This window comes from Prinia subflava, chromosome 4 (genome assembly GCF_021018805.1).
Source record: "Prinia subflava isolate CZ2003 ecotype Zambia chromosome 4, Cam_Psub_1.2, whole genome shotgun sequence".
In the NCBI taxonomy this organism is placed as follows: Eukaryota; Metazoa; Chordata; class Aves; order Passeriformes; family Cisticolidae; genus Prinia; species Prinia subflava.
This window is the reverse complement of record NC_086250.1, coordinates 31285297-31307004: the sequence shown is the minus strand read 5'-3', so window position 1 is coordinate 31307004 and position 21708 is coordinate 31285297. Positions and strand designations below refer to the sequence as shown.

At 35.4% G+C, this 21708-nt stretch overlaps 1 protein-coding gene across 4 annotated transcripts in view; it reads right to left on the bottom strand.

Moving 5' to 3' along the window:
* Window positions 1-21708, bottom strand: part of CEP290 (centrosomal protein 290) — a 53084-nt gene that overhangs the window by 996 nt on the left and 30380 nt on the right. For 2 of the 4 annotated variants that reach the window (XM_063396366.1, XM_063396367.1), the window contains exons 32-53: window positions 20561-20725; window positions 20229-20336; window positions 20016-20150; window positions 19128-19388; window positions 17991-18098; window positions 17214-17404; window positions 16374-16587; window positions 14333-14470; window positions 14021-14242; window positions 13359-13475; window positions 12025-12170; window positions 11017-11172; window positions 10295-10418; window positions 7920-8054; window positions 7554-7640; window positions 5687-5851; window positions 5244-5366; window positions 4780-4940; window positions 2964-3105; window positions 1240-1313; window positions 989-1092; window positions 46-152 (exon numbers count right to left, since the gene is read on the bottom strand). In XM_063396366.1, coding sequence (XP_063252436.1) covers window positions 46-152; window positions 989-1092; window positions 1240-1313; window positions 2964-3105; window positions 4780-4940; window positions 5244-5366; window positions 5687-5851; window positions 7554-7640; window positions 7920-8054; window positions 10295-10418; window positions 11017-11172; window positions 12025-12170; window positions 13359-13475; window positions 14021-14242; window positions 14333-14470; window positions 16374-16587; window positions 17214-17404; window positions 17991-18098; window positions 19128-19388; window positions 20016-20150; window positions 20229-20336; window positions 20561-20725 — 3183 coding nt within the window. Of the gene's footprint in view, window positions 1-45; window positions 153-988; window positions 1093-1239; window positions 1314-2963; window positions 3106-4779; window positions 4941-5243; window positions 5367-5686; window positions 5852-7553; window positions 7641-7919; window positions 8055-9690; window positions 10068-10294; window positions 10419-11016; window positions 11173-12024; window positions 12171-13358; window positions 13476-14020; window positions 14243-14332; window positions 14471-16373; window positions 16588-17213; window positions 17405-17990; window positions 18099-19127; window positions 19389-20015; window positions 20151-20228; window positions 20337-20560; window positions 20726-21708 lie in introns of those variants that run through there. The other 2 variants (XM_063396368.1, XM_063396369.1) reach the window with 2 other exon arrangements.

Genomic DNA, 21708 nt, shown 5'->3' with positions numbered 1-21708 from the left:
ATAATTTTGCTTATTATCTTGCCTAGGATGATCCTTGCAGCTCACCTTTAATTGCTGTTTTTCGAGCTCTGAAACTTCTAGATGTGACTGGAGGTCAGCCATTTCTGTCATTAGTCTTTCAATTTTATCCTCCTCTACAGATTCATTATGTCCTGCAAAAATAATGATTCTTTATGAAGATAGTGAAAAGCCATGGCACAAATAATCTTTCAATAACTCAGCATCTCCTGTAAGCTGAAACAGTTAATAAAACCAATTGGGATCACCAAACACTGAAGTCACCTGGGCTTTTTCTTAGTTCTTACACAAATTAGGCAGTGGTGTCTAGTTCTGTGATTGAATGCAGCAGCCCAGTGGCCAGTCTGTTAGCACATCTTTGAGAAACACAACATCTACACTTCCTCTGAATTAAATGCAGGAAGTTTGGAATTACCATAAGGATCTTGTTGCATGTATTCATAATTTCAGTAGGATGAATTTGAGGGTTTTTCCTCCAGTCATATGGCAGTGTGCTGCTCTATAGTGCTCTGCTTTTGCCATGGGACTGATGCCTTAAAGGTCTTAAATCCTTCACAGAGCTGGTAACTGGAAATAAACACTCGTTCTCTAGCATCTTGGAACCCAAAGCAAATGGTGTAGGAAAGGGTTTCAATGAATGACTGACATCTTACCATCTTTTGAGGTTAATAAAGCAAGGGGGGAGAAGAACTACACACCTTCCTGTGACGGGAAAAGCATACAAAGTTTACAGCCTCTTGCTCAAAGTAATTGATTATGGAGATTTTTACTGAAAATTCTTTTCAAAAAGCTTGTACATGTACTCAGAAATCCAAGACCTTAATCTGCTTCAGTTTACACTACTTCAGCATTAATCTGCTTCATGTAATTCTGTGGATTTATTATCACTTTGCACACACATATTAAGTAAATGTAGTTTTAGACCCTAAATACAAGAAGAGCTTTATTGTTAGGTACTGAAAATTATTACCAGCTGCAGGATCTTCACTTGTAGAGCTGTGTCTTTCATGCTTATAATCTTCCATCTGGTGCATGAGTTCTGCTTTTTCTTTCTCTAGTCGATTATTAGTTAATCTAGATTATAAAAAAAATAGGAAATTTTAAACTATTAAAATATTTTTAAATATTAAATATTTAACTAAAAATTGCAGTGGCCATTTTCTGATCTTCTTATTTCATGTATATTGGCTGAAATATTTAGTTACTTTACAAGTACATTACCTTAAAAGCTGAAGCTCCTCCATGATGTTTTGCTCTGTCCCTGCACCTTCAGGAAGATGTTTGAGATGCTCAATCTTAAAAAACAAATTAAGCAAGTTTTATTCTTGAAAACAGTATCCATGGCAATGCAGTTCAGATAGAGTTCTCTTGCATACAAGATTAAAAAAAGAATGAAAATAATACTAAGGATGTAACCAAACATTAAAAGCTATCAGAAAAGAAAAATTGGTCACGTGCAATTTCCACACACCAAGCTAATGCTTGACAGCGTTTCCAGAGTTTGTAAAGATCATTGTTACGTATTTCATGAAGGGTGAAGAAATACAGCTACACCAACATACTGTATACATATGCGTAAGGAACTGATATGCCTAAATCATTTAAATGCTTGAAAAATCTTACTGCTGTGCTCATTTGCATACCTGGGTGTCCCAGGTCACTTTGAAAGATCGTGGGAAAACGGTGTGATTTGGCAATGATGGCCCCAATGAGGGTACAGTGACTAGGGGTGACCTGCACGTGAAGTTCAAAGAAGTCCCTGACCAGAGAGGGAGGGAGCCTCTGAAAGAGATGCCTGGTGAAGATGCAGGAGCACAATAGTGGTTTAAATATGTTATATATAGTATATATACATTAATATACAGTTAATGAATGCAGTGACAGTTCATGAACTTGCATGACATTACTGGCAATGATATGTTTTTCTTCTGTTCCTACCTAACATGGCAAGGATTTGGGTTGTTTTTTTTTTACACAATCAGGCTCTGTTTTTTAAAATGTTAACTTTGATCTCCTCCCTTCATAAGTACTTGAGACATAAAAGAAACAGAAGAGTGTGTTGCTACCAGAGTAATATCATAAAATGAAAGACTTCTATCACTGTGTTAAATTTGCTGTTGGTATATACTTCATGTTAATAATACTGATGTTAGAAAAGGAAAACCAAGGAAAAACAAACAAAGTAATTGTTTTACAGGAATCAATTCCACGTTCTGTTTATTGAACACATCTACTTTCCTACATAATATATATATGACTTCCCAAATTGGAACTTTTGTATTTGATACCTTACACTGAGAAAGGCCAGTACAAGGTGTCTGGGGAAGAAAATCATCTGCATCTCACATAAATAAATGAGAAGATGGAAACTGATGTAGGGGCAATTCTAGGACTGCACCTCAGAATTTAAAAGGTGATACATCTTTTCAAAGGTACCAGAGTTTAAAATTCATCAGCTCTTCCACATGTACAATAGTACTTGTAAGACTACTGGAGGCTGCATGTAAGAGGCCAGACTGGAAAAAGGAATGAGGATCCTGTTTAGGGTAGAGAACTCAATAGTGTCCTGCCCCCCAGCAAAAAAAAACCTAACTGGAGAGAATAGGGAAGTCTTTGCAGCAACCTCACTGTAGAACAAGCTGGAAAGATTTTAAGACCTTTTGACACATCTATCTACAGTCTTTCATGTGATCACTGAAACTATAATAAACAACTCTACAGAATAATAGCAGAAAAATAATAGTTGTCCTCAGACTGCAAATCAAGAATATATATGGATAATATGTGGTGAACCTCATTAATTGGCTAAAATATGTAAATATAGCAACTATGACTGAAAAAATCCTGTAAAAGAAAGAGAAAAAACAAGTTTTCTGCCACTACAGACATTACAAAGACAAATTAGGCATTCTATTTTCAGAGTTATCTAGCCAAATTTTACTCACTTGTTCTTTTAGATCTTGTAAATTTTTATCAGCATTGTGTTCACGTTCTTTTGCTTCCTGAAGCAGCCGTTTAAGGTTAGCAATGCTTTGGGTTTTTTTAGCAATATCTGTTTCCATTTCCTTCAACTTAGTTTCCTGCATTCTGGCAGTATTTTTATTTGGAGAAAAATAACAGTAGAAGTTAATACTTATGCAGAAACAAAGATTAAAGTATTTTTAGGAGAATAAATGCTGTAAAATACACTCTAAAATGTGTTTGGAGCATTGGCCTTGAAATAACCACTGGCCTTATAAATACAGTTTGCTGAAAGAAGCATAATGAGAAACACATCTTTCACATTAAAGGCTTTTCTAGATGCTACACTTCTGTGGTTCTCTTTTTGTTTCTATGCTTTATTAAAAGAGGAGAGGAATCTTTTTATTGCACATAAACCCCAATTGCACATAAACCCCAAACACCTGATACTAAAAGGATCCATGTTACTGATGCAGTATGTACACTAGTGGGATCTTACTTCAGTTAAGTATTTTTGAAAGTATTTTTCTGACGATTTAGTAATTCATGGAAAATAATGTACTGAGAAAAGGGCTAATACAGATGCAGAAGATGACAACTCCAAGGCCAAAACTAGCTGCAGTAAATTGTTTACCCTGGAGGAAGAGCAGTCTGAGGAAGATTCCATTTTGCTTTGAGCTTTACAAGGTTACAAAAATGTTTCCATAGAATCTGAAATGTTGGACAGTCATGTAGCCCAATCTTCCATCTGAATCCATCTGGATTTCCAGAGAGCAGTACAGTGTCCCATACAGTGTCCCACACCTTGCTACCTGCCAAAGAGTCTTCTGAAGGGTCACTGGGATGACACCCTTTGTCTGCCCTATGAAACACTTTCTGTTACCACTGTTGTGTATATGCATTGGTAGGTGTGCTGGTGAGGTGGATTGCATGTTAAAGTTCCCCAAGCAGCTCCTCTAGGTTAGTAAGGTTGTTATGTTACTAACTTACTTTGAATGCATGTTAAAGTAAATGCAAATAGAAGGCTTTATTCACATGAGTTGAAATAGGCAAGAACAATTAACATGACCATGTATTTTGTATCTACACACAACTATGTATCTCTCTCAACTAAATAAAACCAAGTAGAAATGTTTTTCAAAAGAGGTGAAGAACAAAAAGAATGAATGTATGAATACTGCTGAGCTGATATGGCAGCTTTTAAGGGCCTACCATCTTCACTGCATGCTCATATCCTCTCTCTGCTATGGCCATTAGCTACTTCTGTCAATTTTGCCCTCCTTCTTTAGACAAATTATGGTTTTCATCAGGCCTTGCACAGAGACATTTTACCTCAGTGGATAGTTCGGGGGAAGGTTAAAAAACAATGGCTTTTTGAAGTCTCAATGAAGAAATGGCTCAGCAATATATCACAGAATCACTAGACTCCCCGAAGGATCCTGTAGGGAGTGCAAGACCAGGAAGAGAGTAAAATCTTGGACACGAACAGGGATCTGACCTAAGATGAAATTAGACAAGTTACTCTCCTGTCCAGCTGATTTTCTGCCCTAATGAATTTACTGTCAGAGGTTCTGATTTTGTAGATACTTTCCATTTCTATTTACCACTATTAAAGAGTACTTTGCAACTTTGCAACATCAACGTATTTCACCCTGAAGTCATCCAGGAGTCCAGGACTAAGTATTTCTTACCAAAATTTGCTCTCTGCTATCCTTACAGGGGACACACAATATTTATTTCTTTTAATAGCATAAACCTGATTTAATTTTTCTGTTCTTTTATTACATTCTCAATTCCTACCTTGTTACAATGGACTTCCAGCTTCTGCTGTCAGCTCCATCAAGTTGGCTCTCAGCCAAATTTAGCTTCTTAATGGATTCCTCCAGCTGTACATTTAATTTCTCATTTAATATCTCCAGGTTATTCTTCTCTATTCGTAGCTTCTCTCCACTGTCAGCTTCCTATTGTTCAATAAAAGCAAAACTTTATAGAATACTTAACCTCATATGAAGCATGGTATTATCTCAAATGATGGTGAGATAGGGTCAGTGCTGACGTAGAGGAAAACTGCATCCAAGACTACTAGCACTAAAACTTCCAAATTTGATCTTGGGCTAGTCCTTGGATATCTCCTCTCCACATATTGTGAAAAAAATCTGTCATGGCAATATCAGTGTTATATCAACCAGTAAGAAAATAAAAACCATATAATTACCATAACCAGTGTCTAATGGAAATAGAGGGGTGCAATAAAATGATCATACCTTTTTCAGTTCTTTACGCAGTCTCTCATTTTCAGCAATGAGTTTTTCCATTCCTTTGGTTTTAGATTCATAACGCACACTCAGCTGGCCCTCCAGATCAAGTTTCATTTTTTCCATTTCAGACTAAAAATTAAAGTTTGTTAAAACACATTTACATTGTTTAGTAGGTTTCAGGTTTCCATTTTTAAAACACAGCATAGTTACAACTACTTAGCACAGTGAACATTTCATCACATAGTTAAATATATCCTTAAGGTACAAAGTCCCTTAAACCGTGCAGTATGTTATGCTAAAATGAAGTTTTGCCTTTCTGTTCTATATATTTCATATCTGGCATTTTCAAAACAGTTTTGTGTCAGTATTAACAGGCTTGCTACTCCATTTTGTTACTAACTTGCATATAAACTGTTACCTAAATGTAGCTACTGGAGATAAGTCTGTACCTTTAGCCTCTCATTTTCCTGCTCAAGACCAAGCAATTTCTCATTGGAAACCACAGCTGGAGCTTTTTTCAGTTCTTCATTTTCTCTTTGGACTCTCTCTACAACCTTTTTCATCAAGCCAATTGTTTTTTCCAGTTCTGGGACTGTCTTTCCACTTCTACCAGCCTACAGAGGGGGGAAGAAAAGAAGTAAAAGTGAGACAATAGTTCATCTTAACATTCTGAGATACTCCAAATCTTACTTTATTGCTTATTTTACAATTGCAATTTGTATTGATAGAAAAAAAAGATGTTTTATTTTGATATGGCTCAAACCCTAGAATTTCTTGCATACTTACCTCTCCAAAACATCTAATGATTTATTAATCCCCCAAGTCAACAAATAAACTCCTTCATTTTCTGTTACTCTAAAGAACTCCAGCTACGTCTCAAATATCTGCTGTAGTTGTGAACTAAACTCAAACATTAGGAAAATAAATCGAAGAACTACTTAATTTATTTAGCTTTTCTTGTAGAAAAATTCCCCAATCCAACAGACCATGCAATTGCTTAAATACTAACACTGGGAAAAAATGGGGGAAAAGTGGCTGGGAGCTTGAGGGAAGAAAAGAGGGCCCTTTTTTAGCAACCCTTCTTCTGCTAAATTAAAGTGACAGAAGAATTATGTATTAAAGCATAAGTATATCTGCCTTTCCAAAGGCATATATTCTTCTTGCAAAATGATAAATAAATACATGTGGGGGTAAATATTCTAATTTCTTTATTTTTCTTCTTTCACTACATTAATTAATGAATTAGAAAATCTTTTAGGGAGTCTTCAAATCCATTTATTTTCTCATCCTCTTTGCAGCAATTTCCTTAGCAATCATAATTTAAAGATGCTGCTGGTTCTAAGGTACCCTAAGGTACCCCATAAGGAAAATGAGGAGAATTTTACTCCCTGGAGTTCTAAATAAATGTATATAGCAACCAAATTGCAGGAGTAAAATCTACTTATTTTTCTTCTCTAAAATTATTGGAGGGATTAGGAGGTTTGTGTTGGTACACTGCAGAGTTAAAGAAAAAACTGTCACATCTTACTGCCTGTGAATGGAGCAAGATGCAAATTTTCTGTCTTCTCGAAACCTTTGCGTGAAACAGTTGTATAAAATGAATTTCCTTGTCCAAGAATATCACTGCATACGAGAGACGTGCACAAGCAGTCCATGCAAAGCATGAGTAAAAGAATGAAAAATATCTGATCTTTTCCAGGTACCCAGAAGCAGAACTCATTCTCCTTGTATACTGAGCTACAGAGAGATACAAAGGCACTTAGGAGCTTTTATTAATTTAGCTTTCTTTAGAAGGTCACACAAATAGTTTGGTAAGTGAGCAGCAGGAGACACACTGCTGATTACTTTTCTACCTTTAACTTTGGAAATATTGTTCTATTAAGGTAGTTGACAGTAGCTAGGGTAGAATTCAGCTGTGTCACCTTCCACAGTACAACAAACAAAAACCTTCCCTAACAGTAACTTAACCTTTCTCCATCTGGATCGAATAATTTACATAAACACATGAATATAATTTTCATTATTATGGCTGTAACTGCTATTTATTGTACAAATATGCTTCTGAAGGTAACGAATCCAAATGACAAAATAAGGCCATGATAGTACAAATATTTAATAGTTTAGCTCTAGTCCTTCTAACGGTCCTGGTAACTTAATGTCATTAATTCATTATAGCATTTTGTCAATAAAATAAACAAGAACAATTCAGGTTTGGTTTTGGTTGATTCCAAATAATTTCTCTTCAATAATACTTTGCGCTTCTTTTGTATTTTTTTTTCATTTACATATGATGAAAAATCCTGTTAGAATACTCACCCCTCTAATGCTGCCCCACTTTCGTTCAGCTTCTGCTTTTTCTTTTTTCAGAAGTTCACACATTTCTTTTAAGTCATCTACTTGGTCCTACAAGCAAAAAAAAGACAAAGTAATAAGCAACTTAGATCTCAAACAGAGGTGAAAAACTGGTGAGCAAAATTACAGTGGTTTTACTTTGAAAAATTAAGGAGAAAGCAATTTCCCATCTCAATGACATTTTCCGTTATTTCTACCAGCTATTCAACCTTCTCATCTTCTGTAAAAACATGGAAAATTTACAGTATGTACAGAAAAAATATCCATTTCTTTTTAGGTAATTCCCTGACTTGTATGAGGGTAAAGGGGACTAAAGTAAGAAGATGTTACCTTTAATCTTGGCAAATCTTTATTGGCCTGCTCTAATTGGAATCTTAGCTCAATGTTTTCAGATGACAATCTTAAATTTTCCTTTAAAACTTCTTGTTCTCTTGGATACTGATCACTTGATCCTATTCCTGATGTCTTGAGAAAAGAGGGGGAAAAATTATTATTAAGTGGTAATGTACTAATTCAATACAACTATCAGTTGTAGCTGATTAAGAGCAATAGAGAACTAGTATTTTTCACAGAAATGAAACAAGACAGTATTATTACCAGTTTTAATCTAATCTGCTATAACACCTCTTACATTTCTTGAACTTGCTTAACCTTTAAGAGAAGTTTACAAATCAGTATAAACCAGTAAAAATTTCATCAAACCAAAATTATTCCTCAAACTATTCTGTAGAAATAAACCTCAAAGACTAAAAGATAAAGAAGCTGCTGAATGAAGAAAGCTGTGACACAGTACCTGGGAACAGCATCTAATTTTAAGGGCATACTCTGATAGTTTTTTAAGTTGCACATACATCATAAGAAATTTCAATTATGTCAAATGGATCAGAGAGCAAGCCAGAAACAGTAGTATGTAACTCTCATTTATTCTTGTTAGTTCCCAAAATCTTAAGTCTTTATCCATGGAGGACAGTGATTTCAACTACACAAAGACAGCTTTGTGTACTTTATAGTGCCACTTGAAATCATAGTGATTCAGTACATTATTATGCGTGACTAATAAAGAGTAAAACCTTTTAATAATTCAATAATCAGTGGTTTTTTTACTTACGTAGTTTGGGCATTAACCGTATGATTCATTACTTAATCGCTTATTAGAGGAATCAAGTATTTGCTTCATTAAAGGGGTTTTTTTTGTGTGTGCATAAATAATGACATATAATAAGTCTCTTAAAGAATGAAGGACATCAATTAGCTCCCTGTACCTTTGGGGTTATTTGTAAACTCCCTGGATCAAAATTTTAGAATTGACAGTAGCTTACTTGTGAGCTTACATGCATGCCTATCATGAAAGTATAAGGTTTGCTTTATGGACCAGTTAGTAAGTAGTTCAATATCCCTGCAGGAAAGCACTGCTTTATCAAGATCAAACTATTCTATTTCTACATGATTTGTACTGAAGAAATGCTAGAGGGCCACTATAGTATCAAACCTCAGGCATTTCAGAAAATTCTGGGGTAGTTTCAACCCTTTCTGTACAGCTTCGGTCATTTTCCTGATTATTCTCTGCAGTGTGTTGGTTCATTTCATTATCCAGATTTATTTTCTCTACTTCACAGTCATTAGCTTGATTAGGAGGTTCCCCTGAATCAGACTGATCACAGCTCATTTTGTCAGTATCAGCCTCTTCTACAGGTTCTTCTTCATCCACATTTGATTGCTTGAAGATTTCTTGCTTCCTCTCTTCTTCTTCGCATTTCTCATTAACTTTTCCATTTTCGGTTTGGGTTATATTTTCTTCTTTTTCACCACAGTTCTCTTTACCAGTTTCAGCTATAATTTTGGTTTTCAGTCCTTCCCTAGAAATATCTGTGTCCTTGCATTTCTCACTGTCTTCAGGGTGCTGTTCAGGAGACACTTCTCTGCTTACACCTGCAGCAGCCTCCTGGCCTTCATTATTCATGATATGTGTTTGCATGTCTGTGTCCTCATCTACTTCACTGCCATCAGTAACTCTGTTATTAGTCTGATGTTTGATTTCATCCCTATTTGAAATAGATTTCTTGTGAAGGAAATTCAGATACTTTTTTTTACTGACAGTGATAGGAACAGACTTGGTCAGTTCAGTTTCGTCACATGTACTCTGAGTCAAGTTGAAGATAAGAGTGAAGCATGAAAGAAAAGCAGAACACAGTAAAAGAAAACAGGAAATAAAGGAAACTAGAATGTACTGCTAAGTCTATTCTAGAAAGATTAAGAAAACATAATAATGCAAAATTTGTAATATAATCAACCTTGTTAAAATCAAAGCTCAATAAAAACACCTAATGTAACTGAAATGAAGCTCAGTATTTCCCCAAACTCTGTGCATCTTAAATTTTTAATCATAAAAGTAGTCTTTCAGTTGCAGACTCATATATAAAATATGAATTTTCCTTATTTCTCCCCATATGCTAGGATGCTGAATAGTCCATCTTCTACCTGTAGAAGAAATGCAGAAACTTTAAGTTATGGGGATTTGGGGTTTTTTTGTGTTTGGTTTGTTGGGTTGTTTTTTTTTTTTAACCACTAAAAGCAGAGTATTTAATACCTTGCTGTAGAATACTGTCATTTAAATAAAACCAGCTAAGTGACATAGAATACTAAATAGAAAACAAATACTTTTCATAAGTATAATTCTATATAATATGGTTACGTTATTAGCTTACCAAGGGTCTCAAAAATGTCTCTCTTGAACATTGTCTCTGCAATGCATGAAGCTTTTCTTGGAGGTATTGATTTTTGAAATGTAAATCTTCTATAACAGAGTCTCGTGGGATTGCTTGCAGTGTTCTACATCAAAAAACAAATCGAGCCACAAACAAATGACTATTAATGCAGAAAAACAACCCTTAAGGTAAAAACACCATGAAATTCTGGATTTCTACACTGGATTTTCCCAGTGTTTCTAAGCTAGTTATTCTAAATCAACCTTGGCCACATTTCAACTAATCCCACTGAATGGAAGACACTTGCTTTGACAAAAGGAATCCGTTCTTTTCAGATGCGTAGTTTCTATGATTCAGGTACTAATATTATCCACTGTGATAGTGGATACACTGGTTAAGAATTCCTAACTGCACTTAGCAGTCCCAGTAACTTTCACCAACTCTGAACTGTAGTTACAATTTTTCACAATAGGAGCTATAAGCTTTTCCTATTATTTAGCTTTTTAGAATAATTATTCAATGCTGCATATTCTCTGAACATGCACAACTGCTCTCAAATACTTCTAAGTTTGCTCATCACAGACTCCCAAGAAGAAATTTTAAAATTCCTGTTTCTTTTTTTACCTTCTTGAATTACAGTTTGCCTGTTAGAAACTATCTTGTTCCACATATTTTTACTAATTTAGATTTCTCACTTTCTGTGTTCTTTTAAAGTCTCTCACCTCATGTGTGCAACTTCATTTTCTAACTCTAGATTCCGTTTTCTTAGTTCTTCCAGTTCTTTTTCAGTTTCAGTGGCTCTTACTCCAACAACATGGTCAACAGTGACAGCAGTAGTTTTCAGTTTCTTCTGCAGAGCAATTTTCTCTTTTTCAATCCTGCAACACCCAGTAAATTTACATTTAAAGCTTATTTGCTAACTTGCTCTCTTGAGGAGAAAGTATTTTCTGTCTTAAAGAATCCACATTTGCATTTTATCTGCTCATTGAACCACACACCCTTTTCTGTTTAATAAGATTACTGTATAGACAGTAAAGCCTACCAAAATCCCAACTCAAAGCCCAAAAAACCCCATGGACATTAAGTCAGTATCATGCACATCATAAACTACTTGTAGTCTTGCATGTGTTCTATATGAAATTCAGGCAAGGCTTGCTAAGAATAAAAAGCCATTCTGAAGCAGAAACCACAATTTAATAACAGCTACAATCACCACCACAACTTTCATCAGTAAAATTTTGCCATTACTTAACTGAAGTAAACATAACATCTCCAGAGGGTATGGACATATGGTTGTTTCCTGAAAAGGCTTCCAACTCGTAATCCTAGAACTGTCATTACTGCAGTAACACTACAAGTAAGCAGTCCTAGCAACCTGATTAAATAACACCACTATGAGAAACACCCTATCTTCATAAACCTGTTATTTGCTTTATGAGAATAACAGAATGCTAAACCAGGAAGCATATTAAAGGACTTAAATTAATTTTATCTTGAGACACTTTCTTCTAATAAAGGTAGAAGATAAAGGCTTCCACAAGGGAAAGGATACTAGAGGAGTTAGCCTGCTTGCTTGAAAATTAATTAATCCTTTTAGTATCAACAGTAATGTCAAATTCTCGCCATCAATCTTATAAGTGTAACAAACTGCAATAATTACTCTATGTCAAACATATCGGGATTTCCCTTATGTCATCATTTTGTAGCTGAATCAATTAAAACCAACTCACTTTGTATAAACTTCCTTCAATGTATTCAATTGTTTGGCTAAAGCATCTGCTTCTTTTTCCTTTTCCCTTAATTTGTTCCGCAATCCTTCCATTTTGATGTGCCATTTTTTACCTTCATCCCATCTAATTATTTCCTCCTTGGAGGTCTGTGAAGAACATAAATAGATTATGTATTTCCTTTTGATTTCTTCTCTTAAAGCAAAACAAGCAAACACATTGGAAACCTAGGAATGGTATATCCCTCATTTATCAATTTAAACCAGGAAGCCATAACAGGCATATATTATTTGCCATAGCTAAGTAGAAGTTTCTTCACACTTTTTGTCAAGTTCACTTTCCAACTTTGTATTTTTTTTTTCTGAAGCACATCTATCAGATTTTGTTCATCAGCTTTGCTCTGAAAGAATCAGCTGGATACACTGCTTTGATTGGTGGATAAAGCTAATGCAGTTGATTGCTCCTACCAAATTCTTCCTTAGCTTTTAATAAATCATTTTACAAAAAAAAGGAGTGAAGCATTTTATGAAGTTAGAGGTGCTAGTGTAATGTGTCCTTCTACTTCAAATTACACATTAGATTTAAGACAAAGTAGGTTTTCTGTATGGCAATTTACAACAGATCTATCCTCTACAACAGTTACTCCTATGAAGCAATGGAATGAAAGGAAAATCTTGGAAACAGGAAAAAATGCATGCCAAGGGTGAGAAAAGTACCTCTAGACACAAAGCAACCGGTATTTAAAACATTTCAATTTAATTGAAAGCGCAAATGCAGTCCTAGAATAATATTTAACATCATACATAAGAGTTTGACTCTCACTACACAAGTATGCTATAATATTCCAGTATACTTTATAATTAATATGAGAAGCCACTAATTAGTCACTGACATAGTAATACGGAAGAAACCAGCAACACATAAATTAACATGACTCTAATCACTCAGAGCTTCTTGTATGTGGAGATCACAATTGTCAAGAATAATCACGTATAGAGACATCATTTCTTCTCAGATTCATTCTTTTGCTCCTCATTATTTTGTGCTTTTACTATTGCATTGATTTCACAAAAGCACATTTGGCAGAAAAACCTTTATTTTCTAAGATTTTGTAGAATTTAACATCCATTAGAAAAAGGCAGGAGAACATTAAGATACAACTATTAAGTAACAAGAGCAGTAACAAAGAGCATGAGAAATATGAGAAGCTGCAGCCATGAAACTGCTTTTCTTCTGATCAAGTTTCGCTGGTAGGTTTTAGAAGAATTAGGGAGAGGTGAATAACCTTGGCCCTGGCTGATGAGATCTTTCAAAGCCATGATATAAATATCACATACCTTCTCTTCTCTTAGACCCTTTTTTTCTGTTTCTTCACACCTTTTCTCAAGTTCACTTTCCAACTTTTTGATTTTTTTCTGAAGCACATCTATCAGATTTTGTTCATCAGCTTTGCTCTGAAAAAGTACAATTTTTTACAACTCCAAGTTCAGTGACTCCTGAGATTTTTTCACCAGTCAAAAAATAACCATTCTAATTCCAAACTCGTAAAATTAGTTTAAAACATAAATGATCTTTTAAAATTTCTCTTGAAACTATCATAGTATTAGAATGTAACATTTCCCTCTGACCTGAATAATCAGCAACAAGTAGCTGAATTTTAAAAAATAGATAGATGATTCTTCTGTAAATCCCTTACTTTTCTTCTAGAAAGGGAAATAAGGACATCCAGGAAGAAGACAAAATACTACTTTTCCGAGAAGCTATGAAAGTGGTTATTCAACTCCTCAGACTCTTTCAAATATATTTCAAGGAGTACATATTTTTTATTTTTAGCTGAGGCAAAGAAACAAGCTAATAGAGAAACATGTAACCCAGCTGATGAGGAAAAAGTATTTTTTTTAATCAAGTGTAAGATACTTAAACCTTTCATCCCCCCAAACCAATTCATCTATACAGAAACTTGACCAAGATCAAGCATAGTTTGAAAAGTCACTTCTACCTGAATGCTACTGCTTAGCCTCCTAATCCGGTTTTTCAGGTTTTCATTTTCTTTTTCTATTTCATTTTTTTCTCTTGATATTTTAGCAAATGCTTTTTCTTTCTTCTGAAGCTCTTGGTTTAACTCATCCCTTTCATCAGACAATGAAGTTTCCTTGCTTTTACTTATTTTAAGGTTATCTGTAAGTTTTGTAATCTGATTGTTCAATTCCTCTATCTGTTTCTAGAAGAAAACAAAAAAGTCAGCAAAGACTCCAAATCAGGTTGATCAACAATACAACAAAGCAATACAATTACACTACCTAGTACTCACCGTAAGCCCCTTTGTTTGTGTGTCAACAATCTCTTGGACATTCATGTATGCCTCTTTTTGTGATGCAGCAGAAATAATTTGCTGTTCAGCATTGGCAGTCATTTCTGCTCGGAGTTCTAGAAGGGCTTTACTCAAAGCCTAAAAATATTAATTCAAATTCTTTGGTAAGTAAAGATGCGGCTACAAAACACGTGTTGTGGTTTAACATAGCTTGGTTTTTATTCAAAATCTATCAGTTATGGAAGTGATTCTCTGTGAGGACTGCTAACAGCTTTCTCCAGACTTAACAGACCTAATTAGCTGGCTAGTTTTGAATATTGACACATTGTTAAACCAGTAAGAAAGCTGGATAGGCCTCTGTGAAAAGCACATTTAAAAACAAAGCCTGGAAAACGTTCCCTTGTTTCCAGCCTTTGAACAGGTAACTGAGCCGGGCCGGGCTCTGCTGCGGTGCTGGCTCCTTCCCAGGAAGCCCAGCAGGGCAGCTGGGGTCCCTTCCTAGCGGGGCCAGGCCTTTTTCCAGCGGAACCTGACGGTCCTTGTTTTCCAGAGGCGCCACCGGGCCACGCCGTTCGCCAGGGGCCATCCCAACGCTGGGAGCACCGTGCAGCCGGGACCAGCGCCGGGCGCGGCCCCGAGGCCAAGAGCCGCCACGTGGCCGAGACTGCTGGGCCCACATCAGCGCGGCTGGGGCAGCGCCACGCGGCCACGGCCATCTCGGCTTGCCATGAGCCTTGTTTGCTCAGCCGCTTTTAGCCAGCTGTGCTGCAGACAGAAGGACAAAAGCAGCAGCAGCAGCTTTCCTTCTTTTCAGAGCCCCACATGAAGAGAAGGCACAGGGTGGCGCCAGCAGCCAGCGCAACTCGCATGGTGTCGGCAGAGACCACCTAACCAACAGACAGGCACGGGGAGTGATTGCCCCAATGCAGAGCCTGAATGAGATCAACCTTTTCAGCACTGCAGAACTCTATAAAAACTGTTTCAATTGATAAAGCTCGAGAGCAAATGAACCTACAAACACCAATTCTCTCCTGAATCAGGAAAAAAATAAAGAGTGAAGACACATTAAAAAAACAACATGGGACACTGAGGTCCGTGAAGAAGGAGTCAAATTCTAGATGTGAGGAAATTGAGGAGATGCCTTAGTTTTGGGCTGAAATTCTCTTCTAAAGGCTATGGTGAAGAGATAATTGATACATCACACTCTTTTTCCCTGTAACTCATGGAATGCATTGGGGGGATGTACTGTTCTAACCACAGCCATGAACAGAGGCCCCCATGCTGAAGCAAGCAGATGTTGAAGTAGCTTGAGAAAGAGATGAGAGAAATAAAAATCCTTGCCCCAGGGATAGAAGAAAACTTCTGTTCCTAGAGATAACAGAACTTTTGTTTCTATATTAGAACAGCTTATCCTTAAAATTGCACCCCAATAAGCTGAAATGGCTCATCTTGGTAGTTGTGGGAAAGCTTCCAAATACATAGGAGGGACTTTCACATTGTGGACAGATTTTCCTTTCCCAGGTGGCTGATTTGCTGTGACATTGAAGCCATGAGAACTGTTTCTTGTGGAGAGGTCTCCATGGCATGGCAAGAGAGACTTCTCTTCCTAAGAAAACTGAAGAAAAACTATTTTTAAAGGTGGTGAACTGACTAAAGTCCCAGATTTTGTCTCTTTACATTGTCAGTAGGAAAGAAAAAAAAAGGTGTGGCGGGACAAGAAGTGTTCTGAAGGTTTATTCTGGTTTCTTATTATTTTTCTTTTAATTCTGTTAATAAAGTTTTCTTTATACCCTTTAAAATTAGAGCCTGCTTTTCTCCTTCTCCTAATCCTTATCTCACAGCAGAAAATGAGTAAATAATTCTAGTAGGTGCACTGGCATTTAGCTAGCACTTGACCCACCTATGAAAAAAGGCTGTTAAATTTTACTTTGTCATGTTATGCAGTTACATTGTACCTCCTGCTCAGCTATACAAAGAATTCTTAAGCATTATGAAAGATTTGGTATTTAAATGACATAGAGAATAGTTCTGATTGACTAACTTTGTGCTGGTTCTCTTTTATGGCTAACTGGCTCTTCAGCTGTTCCACCAGGTTTTTCAGTGTTGCAGTGGGTGCTCTATTATTTGCTTCTTTTTGGATCTCTAGTTCAGCTTTAACATTTGCTAATTCCTTCTCCTTCTGAGACAGTATATTCCTCAGTTCATTTGCTTCTTCTTTTATTTGTTCCACATCAACTGTGTGCTTTTCTTGAAGCCTAATAAAAAAAATAAGCATTAATAGAGTGCAGTGTAATAATTAACTCAGCAAACTCTAAGTAAATCACAAAGGACAAAATATTTTATTTTTAAAAGATTTGGAAACAGCAAAGAAAGACTATCTCAACAAAGGCAGCCCCCATTTAATAAGAGAATTACTCAAGAAGGTCAGCAAAATGACATTAGAGCATTGTTCATTTTCATTCCTGGCCCTTATAGGTAAAGAAAGCATCATATTTTTTCTTTTTGAACATGGGTTAAACTTTCACGAGTTTAAACTTGTTCAACAGCAAACCCAAATGGATGTGTCACGGGAAGAAAAATGGCAGAACACAAGCCAGGAAGTAACACAATAACTTAAAAACAACTTTCTTCTTCACTAAATGGTGCAAAGCTAACAACTAAACAGCATTTTTCCAAACCACAGTATTAGCCCCAGTGAAGGGCTACAAATTAAAAATAACTTACAATTGCCAACTATGCTAACACTTTTGAGACTTTTTTTTTCAGCTAGATCTTCAAGTCAGCAAAAACATTCAACTTGATAGATCAGTCCTGTGGCAGCAATACCTAATTGATTTGAACCACTCTAATTGTGACTTATGTTAATGATTTAAAAACTTACTGGGCTCTGATTGTCTCAAACTCATAGATTTTCGATGCAGTAATTTGTTTTTGTTTCTCCAAATCAGATGATGTTTTCTTTAATTTTCCAACAAGTGAAGCAAGAGAATTGTCCTGTTCTGCTACAGTTTGCTCTAAGTGCTGAAAGTATTTGCTGTTGGACAGGGACATAGAAGTCTTTTTCCCTAACTCCTGTAATACACAATAAATGCAAGTGATAAACATTTTAAGCTTTAAGCAAAAGATAAGCATCACTGATACATTTTTACCTCACTCCTAAATATAATCAAGCATTAACAGCTACCATTTATTTACTGAGATGTGATTCTTAGTTCACAGAGAAACTGGTCAGGCTGATTTGAAAAGAGCTTTGTACATCTAATGATCAACAGAATCCAGCAGAATACCAGTTTCACTTTATCATATAAAGTGCAGAGAGAAATTTTTAATTGAAATGGGTTAGCTTAATATAACCATATACTGAATGAGAAGAATAGAAAGCAATATATAACTCTCTCCCCTAGAATTCTCCATAAACTAGGATGATATGCAATATGTCCATATCTACTGAGATGGTAACTCTGATTTTTTACACTTGACTTCTAATGCCTCTCATGTGAAATCTCTCAAAAACAATACAACAATTACATATGAATCACCGTTTTATTTTTCCTATCATCAGTTATTACTCACTTTTGACTACAAAACTGTTCTTTACAGCAACAAAGTAAAATATATAGGAACACCTTCACTAATTCTACAAGTACACATGACTCACCAAAGCAGTCTCTTTGAATTTATTAAGGGAATTGTCAGCGTACAAATCTAACTTCTGGTGTAGAACTCTTATGTCTTCCTCATGCCTCTTTGCTATTTCCTCTTGTTCCTGTTAGTTCAAAATAAAACTCTAGTGATGTACACTGTCACAGAAAGTCATGCAACTGCAGTACCTTCAAGTTGTTTGTTCACTCATTGCTCAATATTATTCCCCAGTTTTTCCTCTAATTCTGTAAGTTTTTAAAATTCTTTTCTTCTAACTACAATCAATGATTTCCTTTTTACACTACTGGGGGAAAAATCAACTGTTGCAGTTTTAAGCTATGTAGCAAGTAGTATGGTGTAACAGAACAGAAGCTGGAGAACAAAACAGTTGGTATTGGTCTTCATCAACTGTGACTACCAGTACGGACAGTAATATCCATACCAGGTACATTTCTAGTTTGGACTGTAGTGTGATCCCAAGGATGGAATGCTAGCACATAGAGCACAACAGGGTCATTTTAAGACTGCACCTTCTGGGTTTTTTTCCAAACAAAACCTCTTGATTTCTCCCAAAAGAAATAGCTACATGTGTTAACCAAAGCACACTAAGTGAAATGTTTAATAGTCTGCCTTGAAAATGTGCTTCTGATCCAAACTAAAACTGATGCATGTTTGGCCTAGAAGTACCTCTTTGACAAAATGTTTATGCTTTAAAATGTGCTTTATGGATATAAAGAAAAAACAATATGAATTATGCTTAAATAATATAAAGTATGCTTACACACGGTGTTTATGCTTTAAAAAATGCTTTAGTTTAAAATATGCTTTAAGAAGAACGTTATCCATAAATGTATCTCTTTCATGTACTTTCCAAATTCACTACCAGATGCAATCCAGAGATCTGCTGCAAATACTGAAAGATCCCAAAGAAATATACAAAATATACTGAGACCACTTAACCTCTTGACTAAGCAAACCCACTATTCTAAAAAGGTAAAAACTTCTATATACTTTCCATATACAAAGTAAGTAATTGTCTCTGTTCTGTGTGAGATTAGAAACTTTTCTTTTTTCAATAGAAATGAGAAAACAAAGAATCAACTAAAACAACTTGAAAATGGAAGAAATTACAGGAAAAAAAAAGTTTAACTACCTCTCTTGCTTTAGCAAGCATATGTTGGTATCTTTTTAACACTTCCTCCTTTTGATTTAATCTTGCTTGCATATTTGCAATGGTTTGATGAGCAATTTTAGCAGCATGACGGTACTCTGAGTCATCTTGATTGCTTAATTCAGCCATTATTTTCTCTCCTGATGTTGCAGGTAATTGAAGTCTTAGTTCATTTATAACTTTGTCTCTTGATATAACATTTTGTTCAGCTTTCCACAGAGCAGTCTCCTTTTCTTTTAATTTCTACAACAAAAGGCAATTTCTGTATTTCCAGAATTCAAACACTGCAAAAAGATCTTACTTTTCAAGAAATGTACCAAAAAGATTTGTTTAAATGTACTTATAAACACAAAACACTTTGTACTGGGTCTATCAGTATGGGATTACCGTTAGATGAAAATGTCCCAGAATATCATTACTGTGTCTTTATGTATTATTTTCTTGGCACAAGACACTTAAGCAATTCATTTTGTCCTACCAAATGAAGAAGACAGTGTTGCACAAATTATTTAAGAACCACAACATATCTTCTGTAGCAGAACAGCAATTTAACAACTCAAGATAAAAGTATTTCGTGGCACTTGCTAAATTTAACTAGGTATAGGTATAGTCAACTGAATTTTGTACAGCAAGAGGCATCTTACCCTACAAAATGGATGAACAAAAACAATAGAAAATTCTCCTCCATGATTTGTTCCAATGGAAAAAATATTTCATTTTATTCATGGTGTAATTAAATTATTTATCTTTTCTGAGTGTTAAGTATGTCTAAATGAGACTTTAAAAAGGATATTTTTCATGGAAAAAAAGTAAAAGAGAATAGAAACACAAACTTTGTCACTTTAAATTATGTTTTATACATTACATTACCTCCTCCAGTGATCTGCAAGTTGCCCTAGTTTCCAGGATTGTTTGAATATGTTCCTGAATCTTTCTTGAAGCCAACTCAAGTTGTTGTGCGATTGGCAAACTAGGGTCTGGAACTGAGCCTGCAGCCTCTTCTAACTGCACAGAAAGATTCATATTCATGTAATCTGACAGCTCTGAAAAATATGCTTATGTGTCTACTTTTAGTGCACGTACCTTTACAGCTGTGCTAAGTATTTCAGTTTGTTGATGATCATACTGGTCTAACTGGCGCTGCAGTTCTACTTCTCTCTGGTCCCAAGCCATTTGCCTTTCTTCATGAAACTGTAACAAATGTTTGATAGAAGTATTTTATTTATTGAAGGCAATGGGAATTTTAAAGACAACTTCAACTGAAAAAATAGTTACCAAAAAGTAAAACACTCAAATGAGCTATTAAAAAGGAATAGGAAACCAAGATGTAAACATCTGTGTTAAAAAGTTGTTAGAAAAACACTTAGTAAAATAAGGAATAGGATACTTTTTCAATAGCATGCAGGAATACATACCTTGTTCTGCTGTACAATTTCTTCTTCCAGGTTACTGATTGTACATTCATATTCAGAAATTATATTACGCAAATACTTCACCTCTTCCTTTTGCTTGACTAATTCTCGACTGAGTTTAAGTTCCTGCAGATGGAGTTCCTCTGTTTTCATGTGCCATTCAATTACCTTGCAATGAATAACATACAGTATATTATAATTTACCACAGGCCAACTAGATGCGGTTTCACTCTTCAGCTTTGAGGCAGGATGAACTTCTCAAAGTAACTGGAAGACAGATATTCTGCCTTTTTAAGCTTCTTCACTTTTCTTGAGTGAGGAAGCATGACACGAGTATGAAACTGCAAGGGGAATGACTGATTATGTGCAGCTGCCAACTGGAGAGGCAACAGGTTTCCCTTACACTGACAAAAGTGCATTGCTAACAATTTTGAAATGACCCAAGTTATTATGTATCTGGCCAGACTGAACAAAAAAAAGAATGCAAAAAGTTTGGTTTGTATTTTCTAAAAGAACAAGAGAATTCAAAACCATTAAAAATTGTATGTATTCAGAAAATGCACATGTACTAAAAATAACAGATATACATACTTATGTCAAAATGCTCTAGAAAAATATTTGAAAAATGACTTAAAATTAAAACGTGCCCAGAGCATTACAACCATTGCTTACATGCAGACAACTTCAGTCACAACAGATACAATCATATTATCTAACATACAGTGATCTTGAAGAGAAGCAAGAAAGCCTTCTTAAGATTTTGGGGAGACATTGCTAATGGGTGCAAAACATGCTTAAACAGAATTACATGAGCATAGTAACTTTTCTAACCATGCTGTCTAAATTACTGACCCTGGATTTTTTTTTTTTTTAAAGACATGGATCTGGAGTGAAGATTTCACTGCAAGCTCATGGAACTTCAGAATGCTACTCTGTATTAAATTTAATTTAATCCATTATTTAATTAGCTTCACAATTTAATTCAATTAATAGAACTGCATTTATAGTTCGCATCCGGTTCCTGTGTGCCTTAATTGGGCACAAAAGAAGATAATTAGTACATATAACTGCACTGACTTTTACAGAAAACAAAATATGATAGCTGTCATATTTGAGTGTATTTTGAAATCAGTAAGTTTTATATTAACACA